At 38.3% G+C, this 23,118-nt stretch overlaps 1 protein-coding gene across 1 annotated transcript in view; it reads right to left on the bottom strand.

The window, feature by feature from the left end:
- Positions 1 to 5,242: 5,242 nt before the first annotated feature.
- The window catches only part of LOC139358613 (POTE ankyrin domain family member G-like), a 29,884-nt gene continuing 12,008 nt past the window's right edge, over positions 5,243 to 23,118 (bottom strand). The window contains exons 7-12 of the mRNA XM_071079840.1: positions 22,254 to 22,324; positions 16,343 to 16,413; positions 14,926 to 14,970; positions 13,737 to 13,903; positions 6,725 to 6,845; positions 5,243 to 6,069 (exon numbers count right to left, since the gene is read on the bottom strand). Of these exons, the coding sequence (XP_070935941.1) occupies positions 5,866 to 6,069; positions 6,725 to 6,845; positions 13,737 to 13,903; positions 14,926 to 14,970; positions 16,343 to 16,413; positions 22,254 to 22,324 (679 nt within the window). The 3' untranslated portion in view covers positions 5,243 to 5,865. The remainder of the gene's footprint in view (positions 6,070 to 6,724; positions 6,846 to 13,736; positions 13,904 to 14,925; positions 14,971 to 16,342; positions 16,414 to 22,253; positions 22,325 to 23,118) is intronic.

Here is a 23,118-nt window from a genome sequence, read left to right on the forward strand (position 1 = left end):
TGAAGCAAAGCACATCACCACTGGTCGTTAGAGAAATGGAAAGCAAAATCACAATGAGATACAATCTCATGCCAGTTGGAATGGCCATCATTTAAAAATCGGGAAACAATAGATGTTGGAGAGGATGTGGAGAAAGAGGAACGCTTTTACACTGTTGGTGGGAGTATAAATTAGTTCAACAATTGTGGAAGACAGTGTGATGATTCCTCAAGGATCTATAACTAGAAATAGCATTTGACCCAGCAATCCCATTACTGGGTATATACCCCCCAAAATATAAATCATTCTAATATAAAGACACATGCACACATATGTTTATTGAGGCACTGTTGACAACAGCACAGACTGGAACCAACCCAAATGCCCATCAAGGATAGACTTGATAAAGAAAATGTGGCATATATGCACCATGGTGTACTATGCAGCCACAATAATGGATGAGTTCATATCCTTTGCAGGGACATGGATGAAGCTGGAAACCATCATTCTCAGCAAACTAACACAAAAACAGAAAACCAAACATCACGCCTTCTCACTCATAAGTGGGAGTTGAACAATGGGAACACATGGACACAGGAAGGGGAACACCACACACCAGGGCCTGTCAGGGTGGGGAGCTAGGAGAGGGATAGCATTACCAGAAATTCATAATGTAGATCACGGACTGATGGATGCAGCAAGCCAGCATGTTCTGCACATACACCACAGAACTTAAAGTATAATTTTAAAAAAAGGAAATTTGCTTTTAAGTAAACTTTTAATCATAGAACTTTAAAAAAAAAATCCTTTTGAATCTTTTACTACCACATCATAGCTTGGACAAACTGCTGATATTTTAAAAGTAACACAAACATCAAACAGAAAGAACTAGACTTAGGAACCAAACTCAGGTTTCTGTAGTTAACAGGCAGAATCTTAACACTGGGTCACCAAGACTACTCCTTCAGTCTGGCCTTGGCTAGCAAAAGATGGCCTTGTTATGTAGGTGAGCCCACTTATGTACAAACAAAAAAAAATAAAATAAAAAATATTTTCTGATAACTGGAATTTTTTTTTTTCATTTTTGCAGCCACAGGGCTTTTAGCCAATTCAGATGCCTTGCTCCCCACAATTTGGAACATTCCCTTGGATTTGACCAAGTCAGGAAGAGATGGGAGAAAAGTGAAACAACAACAATAAAACCCCAAACACAAACACACACAAAGCAAAACAAACAAATGCACCATTTATATGATTACTGAGTGTTCTCATGGTAAGGAGAAATTAAAAGTAGCTGGTGGATAATCTTAAATTTTAGTCATTAGAAAAAATTTTAAGACAAAAGTCTAATTCAGTTACTTACCTGGAAATAAGGCTCAGGCTGGTGATCGTTCTCTGCCGTCTTAGAAGCTGGAAAAAACTGACACTCACCTTTCCTGTCAGAAGCAAGCCGAAACTCAGGAAAGGAGGTGCCTGCTCTCCATCGCCATGGAAGCAGGAAAATTTGCCTTCGTTGTTGGAAATGAGTAAAACTTCAGAAAAGGACTTGTACAGCAAAATCAACTTTAGATCTCAACCAAATTTTGGGAGATCAGGAACTCTCTGCAGGGGAGAAGCTCCCCAACCTCAGCAAATTATCCTATTGGTTTGGGCAATAAAGATAGCCCAGGTTGGTATCAATCAATAATGAGATTTATCCAAGGTCAGGACCACCTTTGTAATCTCCTTCTTTTTTTTCTTTTCTTTGAGATGGAGTCTCACTCAGTCACCCAGGATGGAGTGCAGTGGCACGATCCCAGCTCACTGCAAGCTCCAACTCCCAGGCTCAGGCCATTCTCCTGCCTCAGCCTCCCGAGTAGCTGGGACTACAGGCACCCGCCACCGTGCCCGGCTAGTTTTTTGTATTTTTAGTAGAGACGGGTTTTCATCGTCTTAGCCAGGATGGTCTTGATCTCCTGACCTCGAGATCTGCCCACCTCGGCCTCCCAAAGTGCTGGGATTACAGGCGTGAGCCACCGCGCCCGGCCCTCTTTCTTTTTTTATCTTTATTGCTATAGTTCGTTTGGTCAGGAACTAGGAGTGCAATACTTGCTTTTTTCTGTTTTCCATTTGATTGAAATATTTTTCTCCATTCTTTTATTTTGAGCTTATGTATGGCACTGTATGCAAGATGAGTTTCTTGAAGACAGCATACTCAAATGGGTCTTGGTTCTTTATCCAGCTTGCCCCCATGTCTTTCAATTGGAGCATTTAGCCCATTTCCATTTAAGGTTAATCATGGTATGTGTGGATTTGATCCTGTCGTCATGCTGTCAGCTGGTTATTTTGCAGACTTGTGTATGTGGTTGGTTTTTGGCATCACTGGACTGTGTACTTCAGTGCGTTTTTGTACTGGATGGTGATGGTTTTTTCTTTCCATATTTAGTGCTTCCTTCAGGAGCTCTTGTAAGATAGATCTGGTGATAATGAATTCCCTTAGCATTTGTTTGTCTGAAAAGGATCTCAATTCTCCTTCACTTATGATGCTTCATTTTGCTGGACATGAAATTCTGGGTTGAAATTTCTTTTCTTTAAGAAGTTGAATATCTTTTCTGGTTTGTCGGGTTTCAGCTGAGAGGTCTGTTAAGTGTGATGGAATTCCCTTTGTAGGTGACCTTGCCTTTCTCCCCAGCTGCCTTTAACATACTTTTTTTTCATTTTGACCTTGGAAAATCTGATGACTGTGTGTCTTGGGGATGATCTTCTCATGACATATCTTACTGAGGTTCTCTGGATTTCCTGAATTTGATTGTTGGCTGTCTGGTTAGGTTGGGGATATTCTCATGAATGATATTCTGAAGTATGTTTTCCAAGTTGGTTCCATTCTCCTCATCCCTTTCAGGTATATTAATTTGTCACAGATTTGGTCATTTATATCATCCCATATTTCTCGGATATTTTGTTCATTGCTTTTCATTCTTTTTTTTTCCCCATTCTTGTCTGCCTGTTTTATTTCAGAAAGCCAGTTTTCAAGATCTGAGATTCTTTCCTCTGCTTCATCTGTTCTGCTGGGTGGTTTTGCACATGAGATGGAGCTGGTGAGACCTCTGCCGTCCTTACTCTGTTTGCCTCTCCCAGGGCTAAAGCTTGGGCACACCTGCTTACAGGGCACTCTCGGGTGCCCACACACACTACAATAATTTTCATAATGCCATCACACACAATCACCATGTGACTGCATTATGAAAATTCTTGTAGTGTGATTTACAGCTCTATCAGGTCAGTTATGTTTTTCTCTGTACTGCCTATTTTGTCTGTCATCTCCTGCAGTGTTGTACAATGATTTTTAGCTTCCTTGTATTGGATGACAACGTACTTCTTTCACTCAGTGAACTTTATTCCTACCCATATCCTGATGTTGACAGGGATGGGGTTTTTGGCTCTGTTCCAACCACAGCTTCGTCTTCAGTGGCAGTTGGTGTGGGTTGGGGTGTGTGCTGCACTCCCATGTGCTATCAGGGCAAGTACAGAAAAACCCACCTTTGTAAACACACACAGCAAAGGGATGTGAGAAGTTTCCATATAAAGGGCTGCAGTATGGAGAGGTGATGTGCAGGCTGGTGCATGGCTGTAGGGGCCACCTTGCTGCAGCTCTCCACTAATCAGGCACGGTCCACTGGTACAGAAGCTATGGTGTGTGCACCCGAGAGTGTCCTGTAAGCAGGTGTGGCCTGGCTGGGGTCCTGGGAGAGGCAAGCTGACTAAGGGGTGCTGAGGTCAGACCAGCCTCACCTGATGTGCAAAACTGCCTAGCAGAGATCAGGTCTCAGAGAACTCTCTCAAAAGTGAACCCCAGCACAGCACAACTGCTCTACACAAACATGGCCAGACTTCTTTTTTAAGCAACTCCCCTTTTTAAAGAAGGTAACTCTTAGACCTGATCTGTGCTGGGCAATCTTGCACATGAGACAGGGCTGGTCTGACCGCAGCACTCCTTAAGTGCTGGGATAAAGTGTCTCATAAGAGCAAGCAGAGCTAGAGAGATAGCTGTCCCTGCCCTCTGGGCTGCATATCATCTGACTTGTTGCTCTACAACTTTGTCTCCTGGAGGCTCCACCCGAGAGAGACGTAAGTTAGCAGTTACTTAATGTAATCACCCCAGGATGGAGGGTCTGTGCTGTGAGCCCAAGTCAGGGTTCCCTGTCTGGTGATGAACAGTGCAGGGTGTGTTGTACCTGTGGGAAATGGACTGGTGTGTTCCTTGGGTCAACTGCAGCTTGTTGGAGGTGTCGATATGGCACTTAGGGTCTTTGCTCCCTTGATATTCTGAGGGAAGCAAGGGCAGTTCCATTGCAGAGGCAGCGGCAGAGAGGGTTTCAGTTGCTCCTGGAAGCTCAGTCCAGGGAATTGCCAAGTTGCTACAGGCTTGATAGTTCCAGTGGGGGGCTGGCTGGAGACCCTGCCAGGAGGGCCTACCCATTGAGGAGATATGGAAATGGGCACCCACATAACAGTCTGGCCACTTTTCTGTGGGGCTGCTGTGGTATGCTGGGGGTCCACTCCAGTCCCCAATGGCCTCCTATTTTTCCAGTGCCTGAAGGTATCAGCAGTGAAGTCTGCAAAAAGGCAAAGATGATAGCCTGCCCCTTCCTCTGGGAGCTCTGCACCTCGGAGGTATGAACCAGTTGCCAATCTGTACACACCTGTAGGATGTGGCTGGAGGCAAGTTGAGAAGCCCTGAACAGTCAGGAGGAACAGGAACAGGGACTTGCTTAAAAAAGAAGTCTGGTCACATTTTTGTAGAGTGGCTATGCTGTGCTGGGGGTTCACTTCAGCCCCTGGTTGCCTCAGACACTCTGAAACTTGAAGACTGAAATGGCTAAGTTGTCCAAACGGCAAAGATGACAGTCTGGTCCTTCCCCTGGAGCTCTGACTCAGGGAGGTCTGAAACCTCTGTCAGCCAGAGAACAGCAGTGAAGGTGGCTGGAGACCCTGGTTGAAAGCCTGCACCCAGTGTTTACAAATGTGGTCGGAGACTGACTTAAACACAAGTCTGGCCACATTTTTGGAGGGTGGCTGTGCTGCACTGAGACACCACTTCCACCCCTGGTCAGCTTGGGCTCTCCAAAGCCCATGGGCCAGAACGGCTAGGTACCCAAACAGCAAAGGTGGTGGCCCTCCCCTCTCTCTGGGAACTCTGTCCCAGGAAGGTTTTAAATCTCCGTTGGCCAGGAAACACTAGTGGGGGTAGCTAGAGGCCTCAGGTGGGAGGTCCTATCCAGTGATGAGGAACAGGATCAGGGCCTGCTTACAGAAGCAGTCTGGCCATGATTTGGTAAAGCAGCTGTGCCGTGCCACAGGATCTCTTCTGCCCTTGATGGGTTTGTAGTCTCCAAAGCCCACACACTAGAATGACTAAGTTGTCTGAACAGGAAAGATGGGGGCCTGCCCCATCTTGTCTCTCAGAATTTATCCTGTGTGATGCAGCTTAATGTTTAGGCTGTTAATTTTGCTGTCAACATTAGAGTTGTTCAGAAAGAATCTCACTGTTATCTTTTAGGTTAGATATATGAGAATTCATTTTTTCCTGTAAATAAACCTGTTCATGTTTGTTCTCTGTAAAGAAGTCTCTTTCATCTATTTGACATTGATCACAGTCATGTAGGGCAGTAGTCAGTCTAAAACGACATGATAGGATTTCCATTTCCAGTGTTTCCTAGCTGTGTCTTACATTCTGCAGTTCAGAACTGAGCATTCTCAGCGGTCAAAATGCTAAGCTGTCCACTCTACTGAAATACTGATTTTTACTCATGCTTCCTCATTCAATTTTACAGCCTTAAGAAGTTTATCATTATTCTCAGTTGTCAAAATGCTAAGCTGTCCACTGTACTTAAATGCTGACTTTTGTTAATGATCCTCCCTTAATTTTACAGCCTTTAGAAGTTTATCATTCTTTGCTTTCACACTTTCAATTTCCTCCAAAAGTTTCTTTTCCCTTAGCTGGCTCTGCTCTTTTATTTTGTCTACTTTCAGTCTCAGCATGGCAATTTCTTCCTGCAACATGTGATTTTCATGCAAGAGATCTTTTTCTTTCTTATTGGTAAGAGAAACCTAAGTAAACAAAGGGAACTTTTAATTAGCACTCAAGAGAATGACATATCATGATTTCTTCTGAAATTAAAGTATGACATTTATATTTGTATAAGGAAAGAATTCCCATAGTGGATATTTAACTGGAAAAAAGTTGGACAAAACTTCAAATCTAAAAATGTGTAAATTCCAAAAAGTTGAAATACTTATTTAAAGACCATGAAAAATAAGTCACTAGAGGATTTTTAGAATTTCAGAATTGGAAAAGCCTTTCTCTGAATTATAAAAAACACAAATGCATAAAATATAAGATTAATAAGCTTGAGTATATTTTTTAAATTGGGTTTATTCTCTGATATCTAATCTATCAACCACACCATTGTAAGAACCTTAGCTATGCATATATTTGGACAGAAGCAATTTCTTAAAGTTCTTTAAGTTCCTTTTTCTGAAGAAAGTTTTATCAATATACTACTTTTCTAATATTTTTACAGTCAGTTATAAGAATTGCATTTATTCGTAACTGTTTAAGCATTGTACCCTTCCACAATGTACATGTAGGCATCTAAACATTGCACTTCTGTTTTAAAAATCCTGTGTGCTTTCCAAAATACATAAAGTTGTCTTTTAAATAAATACACATATTAAAACATTTGAAAATGACTAAAGAAAATACCTCAGAATTCATTTTCTTTTCAGCCACTTCCATCTGCTCTTGTTTACCAGTCAGAATCTCTTGTGATATTCCAGCATTCTGTTCTTCCGAAACTTGCTTCTGGGTATCATTTTGTTCATCACTAGAAGAAATTTTGATTTTCATGAAATACTGAAGGTGTCCCTAAAATGATCTACAAGGCAACATGGTGCCATCAGATGTCATTCACACAATGCATATCTGCACATTAATCCAAGACAAGGCAAAGGGGTCTCACATCTCTTAACCCAGCTCTCCCCAACCATGATGGAACCAGGGACTGGTTTTGTGGAAGGTAATTTTTCTGTAGACCTGAGTTGGGGGATGGTTGCAGGATGATTCAAGCACATAACATTCATTGTGCATATTATTTCTATTATTACTTATATATGATGAAATAATTACATAGCTCACCATAATGTAGAATCAGTGGGAGCCTCAGCTTGTTTTCCTGCAACTAGATGGTCCCTTCTGGGGGTGACAGTAGATGGTGACAGATCATAAAGCATTAGATTCTCATAAGGAGTGAACAACCTAGATACCCTGTGTAAGCAGCTTACAACAGGGTTTGAGTCACACTACTATGACAATCCAATGCCACCACTGATCTGACAGGAAGAGGAGCTCAGGCAGTAATGTGAGTGACAGAGAGTGGCTTTAAACAGATGTAACTTTGCTTGCTCACCTGCCACTAGCCTCCTGCTCTGTGGTCCAGGTCCTAACAGTCCAGGGACTGGTACTGGTCCATGGCCTGGGGATTGGGAAGCCCTGTGTTAACCCATACTTTTTATATTTATTTTTGGGAAACACTTTCCACTTATATTCTTGATTCCTCTGTATTTTATAGACAACTTAGAAATTCCTTTTGGAACAAGACAGGGTCTAATATTGTGTTTTTAACATACAGCTTTGAATTAATTTTATCTGTGTACATACATCTGTGACAGAGATGTGAAATAAAGTAATCATTAATCACTTTTGATTTTACTTTTATTTCATGCATGTTAAGAATAAAACTGGGAAGTCCTAGGCAGAGCAATTGGGCAAGAAAAATAAAGGACATCCAAATTGGAAAAAAGAAAGTCAAATTATCTCTTCACCAATGATATGATCTTATCCCTAGAATACCCTAAAGACTCCTACAAAACACTCCTAGACTTGATAAATGAATTCAGTAAAGTCTCAGAGGCTACAAAATGTACAAATACCAATGAGTAGTACCACTATACACTACCTACAACCAAGTTGCGAGTCACGTCAAGAACCCAGTCCCTTTGACAATGGCTGCAAAAGAGTAAAATACCTAGGAAAATACGTAACGAAGGAGGTGAGTCAACTATAAAAGGATAACTGGAAAACACCACTGAAGAAAATCAGAGATGACACAAATAAATGAACATACATCCTATGTTCCTGGACTGAAAGCATTGATATTGTGAAAATGATCATAGTGCCCAAAGAAGTCTACAGATCCAATACAATTTCTATCCAAGTACCAATGTCATTCTTCACAGAGTTATTTTAAAAAGCTGCCATTCATGTAGAACCACAACAGAGCCTGAATGGCAGCACACACACCAAGCAAAAGGAACAAACATGTTGGCATCACATGACCTGAAAACTGTAATTATTTTTAATGAGGTAAAAATGCATAAGAATATTACTGTTATTGTACAGAGAAGACAGTGAACAAGAAAAGGAATTTAAAAAGAGAATATCACTACCATATACATATATTAACTGACAAAAAGACTAAAACCTCCTACTGGAGTTTATGTTAGGACTTGAATAAAAGCTTATAGAAATACCAATAACAGAAACAAGGCAATTAATTTTAAGGAATAAATTATGCAAAGAAATATGTATTTTAAAAAATATAAATAGATCTTCCTGAGAGCTATTATTAACCAATTCATCGTGACCACAATTTTAAAATGAGGTCTAAAATTCTGGAATATAAAATAGTTTCATTTTGAACATAGTTAATTGAAGGCAACTTTTAAACAGAAAATGTTCAGTTAAAGTTGAGTGTAACTTAGGAAAGAAATGACCTGTACCAATGGTAACAAGAAGCCACCCAGAGCCAGTTTGAAATCTAATCAACCAATCAATGACCACTGGTCTTGCTCACCAACCAATACAGATGTGAGCAGCTTGCTTCTGAAATACAGCCAAGCAGCAGCACCTGCTCCATCAGAATAGCCAGTGCCGGACCAGTATTCCTCTTACTATAGGAAGCAAAAAATTTCCAACTCTGTCTTTTTATTTCAAATACCAAAGGTTCATAATCCCTTGAAAAGAATTTGTAAGTCCATTAAATATGCCACCCCATTTTTTTTTTTTAAAGCAGGTGGCCAGGTGCAGTGGCTCATGCCTGTAATCCTAGCACTTTGAAGGGCCAAAGTGGGTGGATCACCTGAGGTAAAGAGTTCGAGACCAGCCTGCCCAACAAAGTGAAATTAGTAGTCTCTACTAAAAATACAGAAATTAGCCAGGTGTGGTGGCATGCCGCTGTAATCCCAGCTCCTCAGGAGACTAAGGCAGGAGAAATACATGAACCCAGGAGGCGGAGGGTGCAGTGAACTGAGACCCCACCACTGCACTCCAGCATGGGCGATAGAGTGAGACTCTATCTCAAAAATCAAATCAAATCAAATACTAGTAAAGTTTGCAATTCCTCTGACTCAGTTTACCATAATTACAATTATGATTACAAATAAAAGAATAAATAATGAATAACCACAATATTGGGCTTTTCTCCCTAAATAAAAAAATTAATATAAAGAATGTAGCTTATTATAAAAAGCCAAAACAATTATTAAAATGCATATAATTACCAGACAAAACTAATAGAATGACCCATGTCAAAATTTTAAAGTGAGACTCAATCAAACAACATACCCAGGATAAACTCCATTCACTCGTTTAATAAGGATTTATTAGGTAGCTACATCCAATACGCTAGGCCTTTTTCTAGGCAGTGAGGATATAGTAGTGAAAAATAAAATCCTTATTCATGAGAGTGAGATAAACACACAATAACAACAGACAGAGAAGACAAAATATACAGTACGTTAGAGGAGAAAAAACTAAAGCAGGAAAATGAAATGTTTATGTGTTTGATGGGGAGGGTGGTGGGAAAGTTGGGATGGTCAGAAAAGTCTCTGCTGAGAAAGGGGATTTCTTTCTTTCTAATACAAAAAACCTTTTATTTGTATATCAAAGACTCTAAGAAATGATGATATAAGGTTAAGAGTGTTGATGTCAAGATACAAATGGATTTGAAGTTAGAGATGATAAATCACTTTGTTTCATTGAACCTTCCCTTGGTTACATTAGAGAGCCTCCCTGGTACACTCCCAGTTGAATCTTAAGCATGATGCATCTGGGTAGTACATGGTTCTTCCTCAGAAAGTGGTTGTTCCATAATGTGTTTCTTTTTACCCTTTTTCTACTTCTTAGCAGAAAGGAGGTTTTAAATAAAGAACTGAAGGAATGGAAAGAGTAAGCTAGGAGGATATCTGGGGAAAAAGCATTCCAGACACAGGGAACTTCCAAGTACAGAGGTGTGCTTGGAGTCTTTAAGCACTAGGGGTAGATAAGGGATGGCAAGAAGTTCAGTGTGGCTAAAGCAGAGCAAGGGAGATAATTAGGAGGAAATTTGACACATACTCAGAGTGAAATGGGAGGCAATCAGAAGGGGTGGGGCACAGGACTGACACAATTTGACTTATATTTTAAGTACATCCACTGAGTTAAGAATTGATGAAAAGGGAAGTTTTTAAAAGCCAGGACTATCAATTACCAGTCTATGACACTCATGTAGACTGCAGATGAGGGTGGCTCAGATGTAGAAGATATGACTGGCTTCTGGACATATTCTTCAGGTAGACCTGACAAGATTTACTGAGAGAATAGATGTAAGGTGTCAGAGACGGAGAGAGAGATGAGTCAAGAATGACAACGAGATTTTTGGCAGAGCAACTGGAAGAGTTGCCCTTAACCAAAGTAGGAAAGAATACATGAGGGGTAGATTTCAGGAAGGCCATTAGTAGCCCAATTTTGGGTCTGACAAGTGTGTGATACCCAATAGCTAACCAAATAGAGATATCAAGTAGGCAGGCTCATATGGAAATCTGGAATTAGGGAGAGAGATCTGAGCCAGAGACATACATTTGGAAATCACTAGCATATACACGGTAGAAAAAGTCACGAGGGGCTGGGTGCAGTGGCTCATACCTGCAACCCCAACACTTTGTGAGGCCAAGGCAGAGAGATCACCTGAGGTCAGGAGTTTGAGACCAGGCTGGCCAACATAGGGAAATGCTGTGTCTACTAAAAATACAAAAATTAGCCGAGCATGGTGGCACGAACCTGTAATGCCAGCTACTCAGGAGGCTGAGGCAGGAGAATCACTTGAACCCAGGAGGTGGAGGTTGCAGTGAGCCGAGATCACACCACTGAACTCCAGCCTGGGTGACAGAGTGAAACTCTGTCTCAAAAAAAGAAAAAGTCATGAGAGAGAAGATTGAGGACTGAGCCCTCGGAAAAAACAATGTCCAAATGGAGAAAGATGAGGAGGAGCAAGCAAAAGAGGCCATGATGAATGGATTAGAAAGGCAGGAGGAAAAGCCTGAGGGACTGAGGTCCTGAAAGCCAAGTTGAAGACGCTGTTAGAGAGATGTCCTCCATTGGCTCAAATTCTGCTAACAGATTAAATAAAATGAAGTGTACGAAAAATGTCTAGATTTATTACAGAAAAAAATTAGTGATAATCTTGAGGAAAAACAACGTTGGAGGAGTACTGAAACTGAAGACTTACTGGTGTGAGATCAAGAGTGAATGAAAAGAAAATTGAGTTCATGAGTGTAGACATGTTCTTTTAAGGACATCATACTTAGAAGTCATGGCTGAGAATGTTGTTATTTTCTTCCACAGTCATGGAAAATAATAGACAATTAATTTCTAATTTTATATAACAGGTGTAGTCTTCAAATTTTACATAACAATTATATATTTTAAAAGTTATAAAATTATACACATGTGGCATTAAAAATGCCAGACTGAGGTGTTAAATTCTTAAAACTATAGAACTAAAAGTCACCTTAAACAATTCTAGATTCCATAAGCTGAATATCACTTTGTTCATGCTTATACATAAAGACCAAGAAACACTAAACGTTTCAAGGAGAGTATTTCTGGCTTGATAAAAATCAGCCAATTCTAGAACAGTTGATACTCATCAAATATACAAAGTAATTGATCACAGTAAACTACTGAGTTCTATTAACAGGAATAAAGTGGCAGAAATGCAGAAAATAGTCTTATGTTATAAATGAAATTTAAAAAATTATATGAAGTCACTGTGGAAAAATGTGGTGTGGTGAATACTGAAATATATCCTTTTCTAAAAGGAAGGATAATGTCACACATGCCGGACACTTTTATGAATAAGAGTTACTGCATTAGTAGCACCTTCCTTTTAGCACAAGGTCAGCACATTAGCACCTGTGGGCCAAATCCCACTGCCTGTTTTTGTAAGTCAAGTATCTTGGAACCCAGCCACGCTTATTCACTCTACAGTTCACAGAGTCAATTAGCTGGGTGTGATGTTGCACACCTGTGGTCCCAGCTAGCAGAGAGGCTGAGGTGGGAGGATCACTAGAGCCCAGAAAGTGGAGGCTGCAGTGAGCCATGATCACAAAACCGCACTCCAGCCTGGGCAACAAAGACCCTGTCTCAAAAATATATATACAGTCTGCAAAGCCTAAAATATTTACTAACTGACTCTTTGCAGAAAAATCTGACCAAATTCTGGTTTAGTAGATGAAAGATCCTTTGATACATTTTAATAAAAGTTTTACCCAATATACTGAAATGTTTATATTAAATATAGATCCCCATACAATCCCTTGGCAATATTCAGATTGAAGATCCAATATTTCAGCACTCAGGCACTGACAACAAAAATTTAATAACTAGCAATCAAGGTACAGTGTCAATGGAGCATGCAGCTTCCATTTGCAACACAGCAGATATTACAAGAATTCTAAAAAAATTATCTTAAGATGTGTTATCAAAGCAAAGGTTTTAAATACATTTTAATTGTGAAATAATCCGTATACTCTAGATCTAACCTCATTTGTAAAAAATGGTTCCATACTACATTATTTTCTGGGAATGAAAATTGAGCTATTTCCTATTGGTAAGGATTTGCTTTTAATAATGATAAATTCCTACTGATAAGGATCCATCTTTTGATATAATGATGCTGTAATAAATGTTCTTATATGTAAGTATATACGTAACAAATCTATACAAGTATCCTTAATATACATATATATCCTTACTATGTTATATATGTGTGTGTGAATATGCTACTCAATTAATGTTCGAAATGCATTTACCAACAGTGTACGACATGTCTTTTTCAATGAGACCATTTCCTTTGCAGCAACACAGATGGAGCTGGCGGCCACTATTCTAAGCAAACTAATGCAGAAATCAAATGCCACATATTCTTACTCATTTAGTGGAAACTAAACAATGAGAACTCATGGACACAAAGAGGAGAATAACAGGCAAAAGGGTCTACTTGAGGGTGGAGCATGGCTGGAGGGAGACGACCAAAAAACTACCTTTTGGGTATTTTGCTTATTATGTGGCTGATGAAATAATCTGTAGCCCAAACTTCCATGATACAGTTTACCTATATAACAAACTGCACATGTACCTCTGAAGCTAAAATAAAAGTTCACTAAAATGTAAAGAAATTCCTTTCCCCTCACATTTGCCAATACTCGTTATTTTTCAAATAAATTAATGACTGGAAAAAATGGTAACTCATTTTTTGCTGATTTTCATTTTTCTGATTACCAGGCAAGGCTGAATATCCTAGGAAAAATATAAAATTTTTAATCATGAATATTAGCCCAAATTAGGATTAGTTTGACAGCATATGGCTGTCTCCTATTAAATGTTGTCATAGGCTTACCTGTGATACTCTTCATTCTCAGTGTCAGGAAATTGCTGACTTTCAGGTGTTCTGCTCTTGCTTTGTGGAATTAATCCATCATCACCATTGCCAGCAGCGGCATCATTAGTCAGGTTTTCTGGTAATCCCATATTATTACTTCCGTGCTTCTTCATGTCTTCTTCAGCCTTGAGTGGAAGTTTGATATTAAGGATATTCACTTTATTGAATAAAAAGAACCTTTTTGATTGATTTTATCAATTGACTCAGTTTGTCATTATTGTAGTCATTAAAAATATTTCACACTTAAGTTTGATCATATATACAGAACAATTACCCTCTAATTTTAAGATGTAATTATCATATCATTGTAAAGTTTGCTTCATTTCTGCTTGACTGAATAAAACAGAATTTTTTAAAATTCAAAAAGGGCCCTCCTTCATTTTGTGCTTTTATTCCCAATGACTCTTCAGAATCTTATATATGTATTTATCCCATTTGACTCATGGAAACACACAAATAAAAATACAAAGATGCAAAATGTGTCTTCTTCTGTCTTTACCACCTAGATCTCACATTAAGCAGTCAGATTTAGAGGATGAGACACTGTGGGGCTTCAGGAATAGAAAGGAAGATTGCCCTTTTCTGCACTGAGATATTCTTCTCCCCCACTGCCTTTGATCATTTTTTTTCATTTGGTCCCTGGGATATCAAAAACATGATGGTTCTCACTGAAACATGGGAACCAAAGTTCGCCACAACACAAGGAACAGAGTGAAACTGCTGAGGTACAAGCGTGGATGCCCAGAAAATAAGATGTTCCCCAAATTTCACATTCGATAGCCGTACAATTTTCTAGCTGGAAGATACACAGAATAAGAAATTATCTTCTTTAGCCACATTAACTATTGATAATCAGACTAAAACCAAGAAAGATAAAATGATTGATCCAAAGCTTCTAAAGTCGCATGACCTAGCACTTTACGGCACCATTCAGGATTATTCCATAATAATGAAAGAATATCTCTGGGGTTTGTATCTCTTTAAAACTCAATCTACAGAATTCTTTCTGAGTTAAATATTAAATTTTTCACTGATGATTTATGCTACTTACATGATAGGATCATGTGTGCCTATACTTACAACACTTTATTAAACAACATAATGTAAAAATCTAATTCAACAGAAACATTTGAATATAATGGTATACCTCTCTATCACAATCCTTGTTTATTTCTGGTTCTTGAGACATTTCCTGCAAATGCAAAAATAGAAGGTTAATTTGCTTGTTGTATTTCTGTGATGTTTCCTCTTTTGGAATGCATGTTTTAAAAATAATTTTATTTTAAGTAATCAAGTATAGACAATGAAAAATTAGAAAATAATTAAAATTAAAATTTAACTGTTAAAATAAATAATTAATTAAAATTAAAAATTAACTTTTTAATCTACGTTCAGCTACTGCCACATCACTGGCTTCTGACTAACATGAGAAAAATAATTCACCTTAGCCAACGGGAGAAGATAAACATGAACCAGCAAACTTAACTTTGTCACCATTTGTTTGGACTCCACTTAATTTATTACGTGTTAAATCTGCCAAAAATGCATCAGCGGATGATTTGTAGTGTTGCAAAGTCTTCCTCACTTGAAAAGAGTTTACCTCACCAAACCCTAACCAGTGAGCCTCTACAGATTACTAACTGAATTGTAGGCATGCTTTCAGTTATTAGGAGCTGAAATCAACACCAAACAGAAAGAAATGCAAATTCTTAAATTTTAATTGAAATTATATGTCGTAATATGATAGTGTTGTGTATCTAGTTTATCTGCTTAAGTCCAGTTCTAATATATTCTAATGTGTACTAATGACAGTGGATAAAAATTTTAATAATCTGTACTCATTTTCTGCAACTGCAGTAAGTTCAAATGTTATTGTGTTTCTGCACTAACACCAAAGGTCCCATTCTGCAAGATACAATTCTTGTAATAGGCATTTGGGTTGCTTTTATGACCTGGTTCCCTCCCTGAAGAGAAACGCTGAGGTCAATGAGAGATCACAAGGCAGAATATATCTTTCACTTTGCTATCAGTGACTGCAATATAAAACTGCAGATTTTCAATCACTGGCCATGATTACTCTTCAACCACGAATCCAGCTCAGGGACCATCAGTGTTACATTGTTCATAATTCTATTGCTTAATAATATAATCCAATAATTGATGTTACTTTCTTTATCATGTCAGGGTGTTGTAAGAATAAAAGAACAAAGTTCTGGAATTTCTTTTGCCTCTATTCCAAAAGGAAAGATTACCTATAAGCTAATCAAAAAGGTAGATAAGAATATTTTAAATAAGAATATTGTAAAGTAAGAGTATTTTAAAGTTTATAGTGGTTATGTTTTTTAAGTTAAGTTTCAAATGCTAACTTAGAATCTATTGATTCTTCTGTTAATGAGGTTGCTGAATTTATTAAATTTTATGAATCTATTAAAAAGTTCTTAGAAAAAAGAATCTATTCATCCTCAAAACCTAGTCTGAAAGATAATTTCATTTGGACTACCTAATATTATTAAAGCAAAGAAAACAACATTAAATCAAACATTTAAATGTAAAATTTTCCATGCCTCTGGCTGGCTATTTTCACTGCCTTTAAGCCTTTGTGATTCTTCCTCTGATGTCAGCTTTAAGTCTTGTTCTGTTGAGAAATCCATATATTCAGTTAAAATGAACCACTTAGAACAGTTAAAAACTATTGCCTTTATAAAAATAGATTTAAGACAACATTTTATTTTATCTCATAAATTGAGTGTTTAGTGTTTCATGAAATAGTTACTTAGGAAATCACTCTCTAAGACTTCAACAAACCACTTAGGGAGACGCCTGATGAGATTCACTCACAAATTCATCCACCCAACATAAATGAACAAAACCACCAGAAACACAATTTTAAAATACAGTAGAAACATATAAGGTAACACAGAATGTTGTTCTCCACTTCCTAATCATGAAGCAGTAAATGTAATGAAAGGAAATTTAGTTTTAAAGAGAAACAAGTTTTCCTGCACTTAACTACTCTGACTCTAAGGATAGTAACAGGCAGGGCCCAGGTAAGGTTGTGTTGACCCTGTCCAAGAAGCCAGAGCCCACAGGTATGGGTCCAGACATCCCAGAGCAAGGTTAAGAAAACAAATTCCTTTACCGTCTCCCCTTCCCCTCAGCATTTACTCATAGCTATTTGTACAAATGTATATATTTTGCAAGTTCTTCTTTTCCTTCAATGTAGTTGCAAAGTCACAAGCTATGCTGAGGTTGCAAAACTGTCACTATATGATTAACTGCCTTTGTTCTGCTTCTGTAAGCTTGCCTTTATAAGCCAGGCTCTGTCTTTGTTCAGGACTCAGCATTTGGATGCAAATCCACTGAACCGGTGTGCACCTAAATAAAATCCTCCTGTTTCACCCACTGGGTCTCTCCTGCCTCCTGTTTTCTGCAACAATAGTACCTTATAAATGATTTCCAAAACTACTACTGACACCTTTATTAGTGCACAGTGTCTTCCTAATATCTAAAATGTTTCCCTCTACTATTCTGACAAATTTATTTTCTTTTCTTTTTTTTTTTCTTCTTCTTCTTCTTTTTTTTTTTTTTTTTTTTTGAGCCAGGGTCTTTCTCTGTCACCAGGCTGGAGTGCAGTGGCACAATCTCAGCTCACTGCAACCTCTGACTCCCTGGTTCAAGCGATTCTCTTGTCTCAGTCTCCCAAGAAGCTGGGATTACAGGCATGCACCATCATGCCCAGTTATTTTTCATATTTGTAGTAGAGATGACGTTTCATGATTGGCCAGGATGTTCCTGATCTTTTGACCTTGTGATCCACCTCCTCCAGCCCCCCAAAATGCTGGGATTACAGTTGTGAGACACAACAACTGGCCTTATTTTCATCTTTTAAAACAATGATATGTGAAGTCTTCCTTGATTCTGCATGTCTTTCCCCAGATAAAAAGGTACCTCCTTCTTGAGGCTGCCTTCTGACTTCACTGATTTTTCTACTGCATCTTTACCACCTGAACTCTACGTTATTCCCCCACATATCTGTCCCCTCTGCTCCAAGACTGCAGAGAACAGTCTTGCACATCATCTTTGTAAAAACAGTCTTTATTTTACTCAGAAATTTCTTATTGAGTCCTGCTACATACATGCTAGGCATTAGGGTTTAAAAACAATGAAAATAAAGCATATCAGGGATGGCTTTTCTAGAACACATGCCCAAGCACAGACTGAAATATTGAGGCTAGCCAGATTAAAAGTGGTAGAGGGAAGGAAAGGGTAACAGCATTCCACACAGCAGCAAGAGCAGGAGTGAGGCCTGAAAGAGTGAACGAGTGAGTAGGACATTACCAGCAACTCAGTAATGCCAGAGAAAGGGCGCACAGGGAAAAGGGCTAAAGATGGAGAGTGGGGCAGAAGTCAGATTATGAAACCTGATGTGTAATTTTAAGATGCTTGGACATTAATGTTCAAGAGTGATCCCTGGTCCTATCTGCATTTAGAAAAATATCATTTTAATGCCAAAACCAATATTCCTAGTGAGCCAATAGTCATTAAGACAAGGTGACAGATAGCTCTTGTGGACACAGCTGAGATGTTACTATGTAGCAAATTCTCAATAATTCTCATGAGCACTTGGAAAGTGAATTCTATAATAATTCAAAGAAATTATAATCAATCACTTAATATTTGGTTTGGGAAGGTGCTTTCTAAAGTTATAGTGCATACGAATATAATTCATAGTTGTGAATTCAGAGATGTGACAATAAAGCAATGAAACTACACTGTGTTTGAGTCAGTAATCTTCAGATTTCTCTCTCGTCTTCCTACCCGGTCTGTAAATTCTAAGTATAATCTTGGTACTCACTCTCAAGTTTATGTTAAATACTAGCCTATAAAAAAACACTCTTTCTCTTACTTCTTTTTGTTATTTATATGTTGCTGTTATTAAAGGAAGAACACAAAAATGCCCCACTGAAGGGATTCTATTTGGTTGCAGGCTACAAGAGGGGAAAAACAGAAAGCATATTTTGCAGAAAATAGTATTTCAGAAATCAGAACTATGACATGAAGTCAAGCAGGGCACTCTAGGACTGAATTTGCTGTGCTTCTTTAATACACTCCTTGCTCTCTTTCTTTTCTGGCAGCCGTGACTCACACAGGTCATGGAGACTATCATTCCCTAAGAGGAACACAATTCTGATATTCATCTTTATCTATTAAGTTCACCTATCCCAATTCTGTGTTCTGTGGATGCCAACTTTCGGTCACTGATGGTGATACACATGGACAGTTTCATCAACTTTCAGATTCTTTGATCTTTGATAAGTCTTGTTACTGAGAGTCAAAGTAGTAGGATGTGAGTTATAAATGCTGGTTATCCAATTACCTACTCAAAATATACTACATGAATATTCCATTAAACATGCATAGGAAAAAAATGGTCATTCCTGCTGACCTGCAGCTCTTTGCTCTTCTGTATTCACCAGAAAATTTCCTACTCCTTCCTCATGTCCAGGTTAAATACTAGTGTACGACCTGGAAACCTGTAAATCATCTGACATTTCTCTCGGTCCCCCAAGCCTTTCTCATTCAATTATCACTAAATCATATGGACTATACCTCTCTTCTGCCTCTGCTTTATATTCCCACTGCCACTGGGAACATAAACTTTACAAAATGGCTTCTATTTAAAAGAAAACCGTCAACTACTAATGTTAGTTCTTACATGAAAAAATTAAGCAAAACAAATAAAAAGGCATAACACCATAAAAACAAAGATCAACATATTAAAATGAGTAACTGAGATTCCTAACTTTATTCCACCATGGATAGGTGAAAACCTTATAATACATTGATACTAGTCCAAGGACGTGTGACGAAAACTATAGCTGACTATTGCAAAAGCTTCCTCTGTCTCCTGGTTTCTTTCCATGGTAACCTTCCACCAACCCCAGGAAACTATAGGCCACAGTCCAAACTAAATCTGCCTTATGGTTTGTAAATAAAGTTTTAAAGGAGCTCAGTCATGCCTGTTTGCTTACATAGAATCATGGTGGCTTTCACTCTACAACAGCAGACAACAGCAGGGGTAAGTAGTTATGACAGAGACCACATAGTCTAAAATATTTCCCACCTGGTCCTTTACAGGAAAAGCTTGCTAACCCATTTTACACCATAACCAGAATGCCTTAATACTCACATTTAATCTTGTGACTCCCCTGCTCCCATGTCTCCAATGAGCCCCTGCAGCAAACATTGTCGACTCCCTACCAATAGCCATTCCTTATTCTTTCTTGCAGAAGAAACACAAGTCTATTGGGATGTTTATTATCCCAATCTCCCTCCTCAGCCTTAGAAAGGGAAACGTTAATTCTAAGCTAATCACGTATTTGCATTCCCAGTGCCTGGTTTGGGAATGAGCAGGTAGTGTAACACAGCCAATGAAATGTTACAGGAAGCCCCTTGTGTACTTCTAAGTTTTCTCCCTGTTTAGAAAACACAGGTGAAGAAAAGAAGCCCTTGAGATGTTGTGTTGTGAGAACAAGATGTTTGGAGCTGTTGCAGATTACCCAACCATGAAAGGAGACATGAGTAAAACACTGTCGACAGCACAGAAAGAGGGACAAGAGGGATCCCTAGGATATCACTGAACAAACAAAACAACTCTGGTTCCTACTGTTTTCACCACTGTTCATCAGTATTTGCAGTCCAAAGCATTCTACCTGGTAAACTTCCCATGGCCCACAGGATAAAATCTACTCATTTCTGTAGTATTAAAAAGTCTGTCATAAACTTGCCTTACCTAAGTATTCACCTCATTCCCAACCTCTGGTATCTCACACTTTTGGTGCTGGCAGAACTGAACTGCTCAGAAACCCTGCAAAGTTCACTCAAGCATCTTGTCTTTTGCACTTGCTGCCCTTCCTGCCAAACAGGCAATCTCCTTAGATGTTCCTTCTGGCCAACACACAATCCTGTTGCATGTTTCTTCTGTCAAACATTATTCTTCTGCTTCTTTACCTAGAAAAATTCTTCTCACTCTGCATGCTTCCCTTGAATCATACCTACTTTTTTTTTTTTTTTACCAAAACTTTCCTTCCTCCTCACTTATGTCTGGCACATAATCAATATATAATAAATTATAAGCTTCCAGTGGGCATCTAGCACACAGTAAGAACTGAATAAAGTAGTAAAATAAAAAAATAATGACAATGATAATAACAAACTCCTGTCTGTATTTTTAATTGTGTTCTATTGCATTAGAAAAATGCTTAGTATCTAAAAGACATTCAATAGTTATTTGTTAAGTGAAGTGAAAACATAAATGGAAATATTTTCTTTGTAAATTCTATTGAAAAAGCACAGAAATGAAATAGAGACAGCTCTATTATGAGCACCTTAAGGATCAAAACTACATCTGCTCCATCTTTATCTCCTGCAACTTATAAAACCAAACTTATAAAAGTTCTTTGATAAATTGATGGCTAAATTAAAGGTGTTCTCATATCGTTTGGGTTATACAATGTATTAGGTGTCCACAACCAGGTAGCATACTAGCATTTTTGTTATTGTGAAACATTTTTCTAATTTTATTATAATCTCCTGAGCCTAGAGTTGAGAAATTTGTATATTTATTATGACAATCTTTTGGCAAATGGTAGCAGAGCATTTGTTCTAACAAAATTGCTGTTATCATGACAACTAACCAGCAGGTAGAAGAGCACATCTTCCTCCAACAAAGTAAATGTGTCTCTTTCCAACTTCAAATGAGGAAGAATGAAGTCAGTAATAGTGAGACCTTGTTGGGACAAGCATATGTAACATAACTTTGCTTCAGCATTCTTTTGAGATCAAAAGTTCCTTACTTTTACTTTTTTATCTATGGTAGGACCACCCAGAGCAGGGGTCCTCAACTCCCATGCTACAGACCGGTAGCAGTCCATGGATTATTATGAACCCATGGATTATTATGAACCACACCACACAGGAAGAGGTGAGCAGTAAGCAAACCAGGGAAGCTTCACCTGTACTTACAGCCAACCAATAATAATGGCTCATATTATTGCCTGAACTCTGCCCCTTCCTAGATCAGTGACAGCACTAGCTACTCATTGGAGCATGAACCCTGTTGTGAACTGCCCACCCGAGGGATCTAGGTTGTGTGCTTCCTATGAGAATCTAATGCCTGATGATCTGTCACTGTCTCATGTTGCCGCCAGATGAGACCATCTAGTTGCAGAAAAACAACCTCAGATCTTCCACAGATTCTACATGATGGTAAGTTGTATAATTATTTCATTATATATTACAATGTAATAATAATATAAATAAAGTAGCACAATAAATGTAACATGACTGAATAATCCTGAAACTATCCCCACCTTCCCCCAGCCCATAGAAAGACTGTCTTCCACAAAACTGGTCCCTGGTACCAAAAAGATCAGGGACAACTGACCTAAAGTAATTCACTATCACAAGGGTTACCTGGATTGCTGTTTTCAGAAGAGATTTTTAGCATCTGTTTTTCTTCGTAGTCAGAAAGTAATTGGCAAATTCTATGTATAAAAATGTAATAAACCAAATTACTATTTTAATACTGACGTAAAACACTTACCAAATGTAAAATTCTTAGAGTATTTCAAACAATATCATAATATCAGAACTTAACAGTATTATCCCATCCACTTATGAGTACATTCTACAAACTTCTCTTGAAGCTTCTAAGTAAAGAAGACAAAAATGTAGGGTGAAATGCTCATAAATCGAGAGCAGTGTGACCCAGTAAATTAGCTTGCATTAGCATGACATAATAGAAAGCGTTCCAACTCTGCTTAAGTCCTAGCTCCATAATGAACAGCTGCTATTTGTTCTTGGATGGCTTGCTTATCTTCTTCAACAAAGTGAGGACTTTGCTACCTTCTTTCACTAGGTTGTTACAAAGATTTAACAAGATAACATTTTTTAAATGCTCAGAGAAATAGTAAAGCAAAGTAATAATCTGTTCCTAAACATTGTAACTAAAATTATCTTGGAATCCCAAATAAAACCCAATGCATATTTTGTTCATAGGTTCTAATATGCAAATGTTATAGTTTTCAGCAAATGTTATTAAGTCTTAATTTTGCTTCTTAGTTTTCCTGCTCCTTAGGGCTTATAATTCTGGGCATCTCAACTACGTCTTAGTTTGTAACTAAATTTACTCATAAATATCTCATTAAAGTAGATAATGTGAGTGTCCACTATTACGGAGTTGACCAATCACACCAACGGCAGAAAAACCAATGGATGTTAAGACCTGGCTTGGACCAGTGATCCTTCTGTACCGACTCCAACTCTGAGCCAGCAGATG

The sequence above is a fragment of the Macaca nemestrina genome, chromosome 15, assembly GCF_043159975.1.
Source record: "Macaca nemestrina isolate mMacNem1 chromosome 15, mMacNem.hap1, whole genome shotgun sequence".
Taxonomy (NCBI): domain Eukaryota; kingdom Metazoa; phylum Chordata; class Mammalia; order Primates; family Cercopithecidae; genus Macaca; species Macaca nemestrina.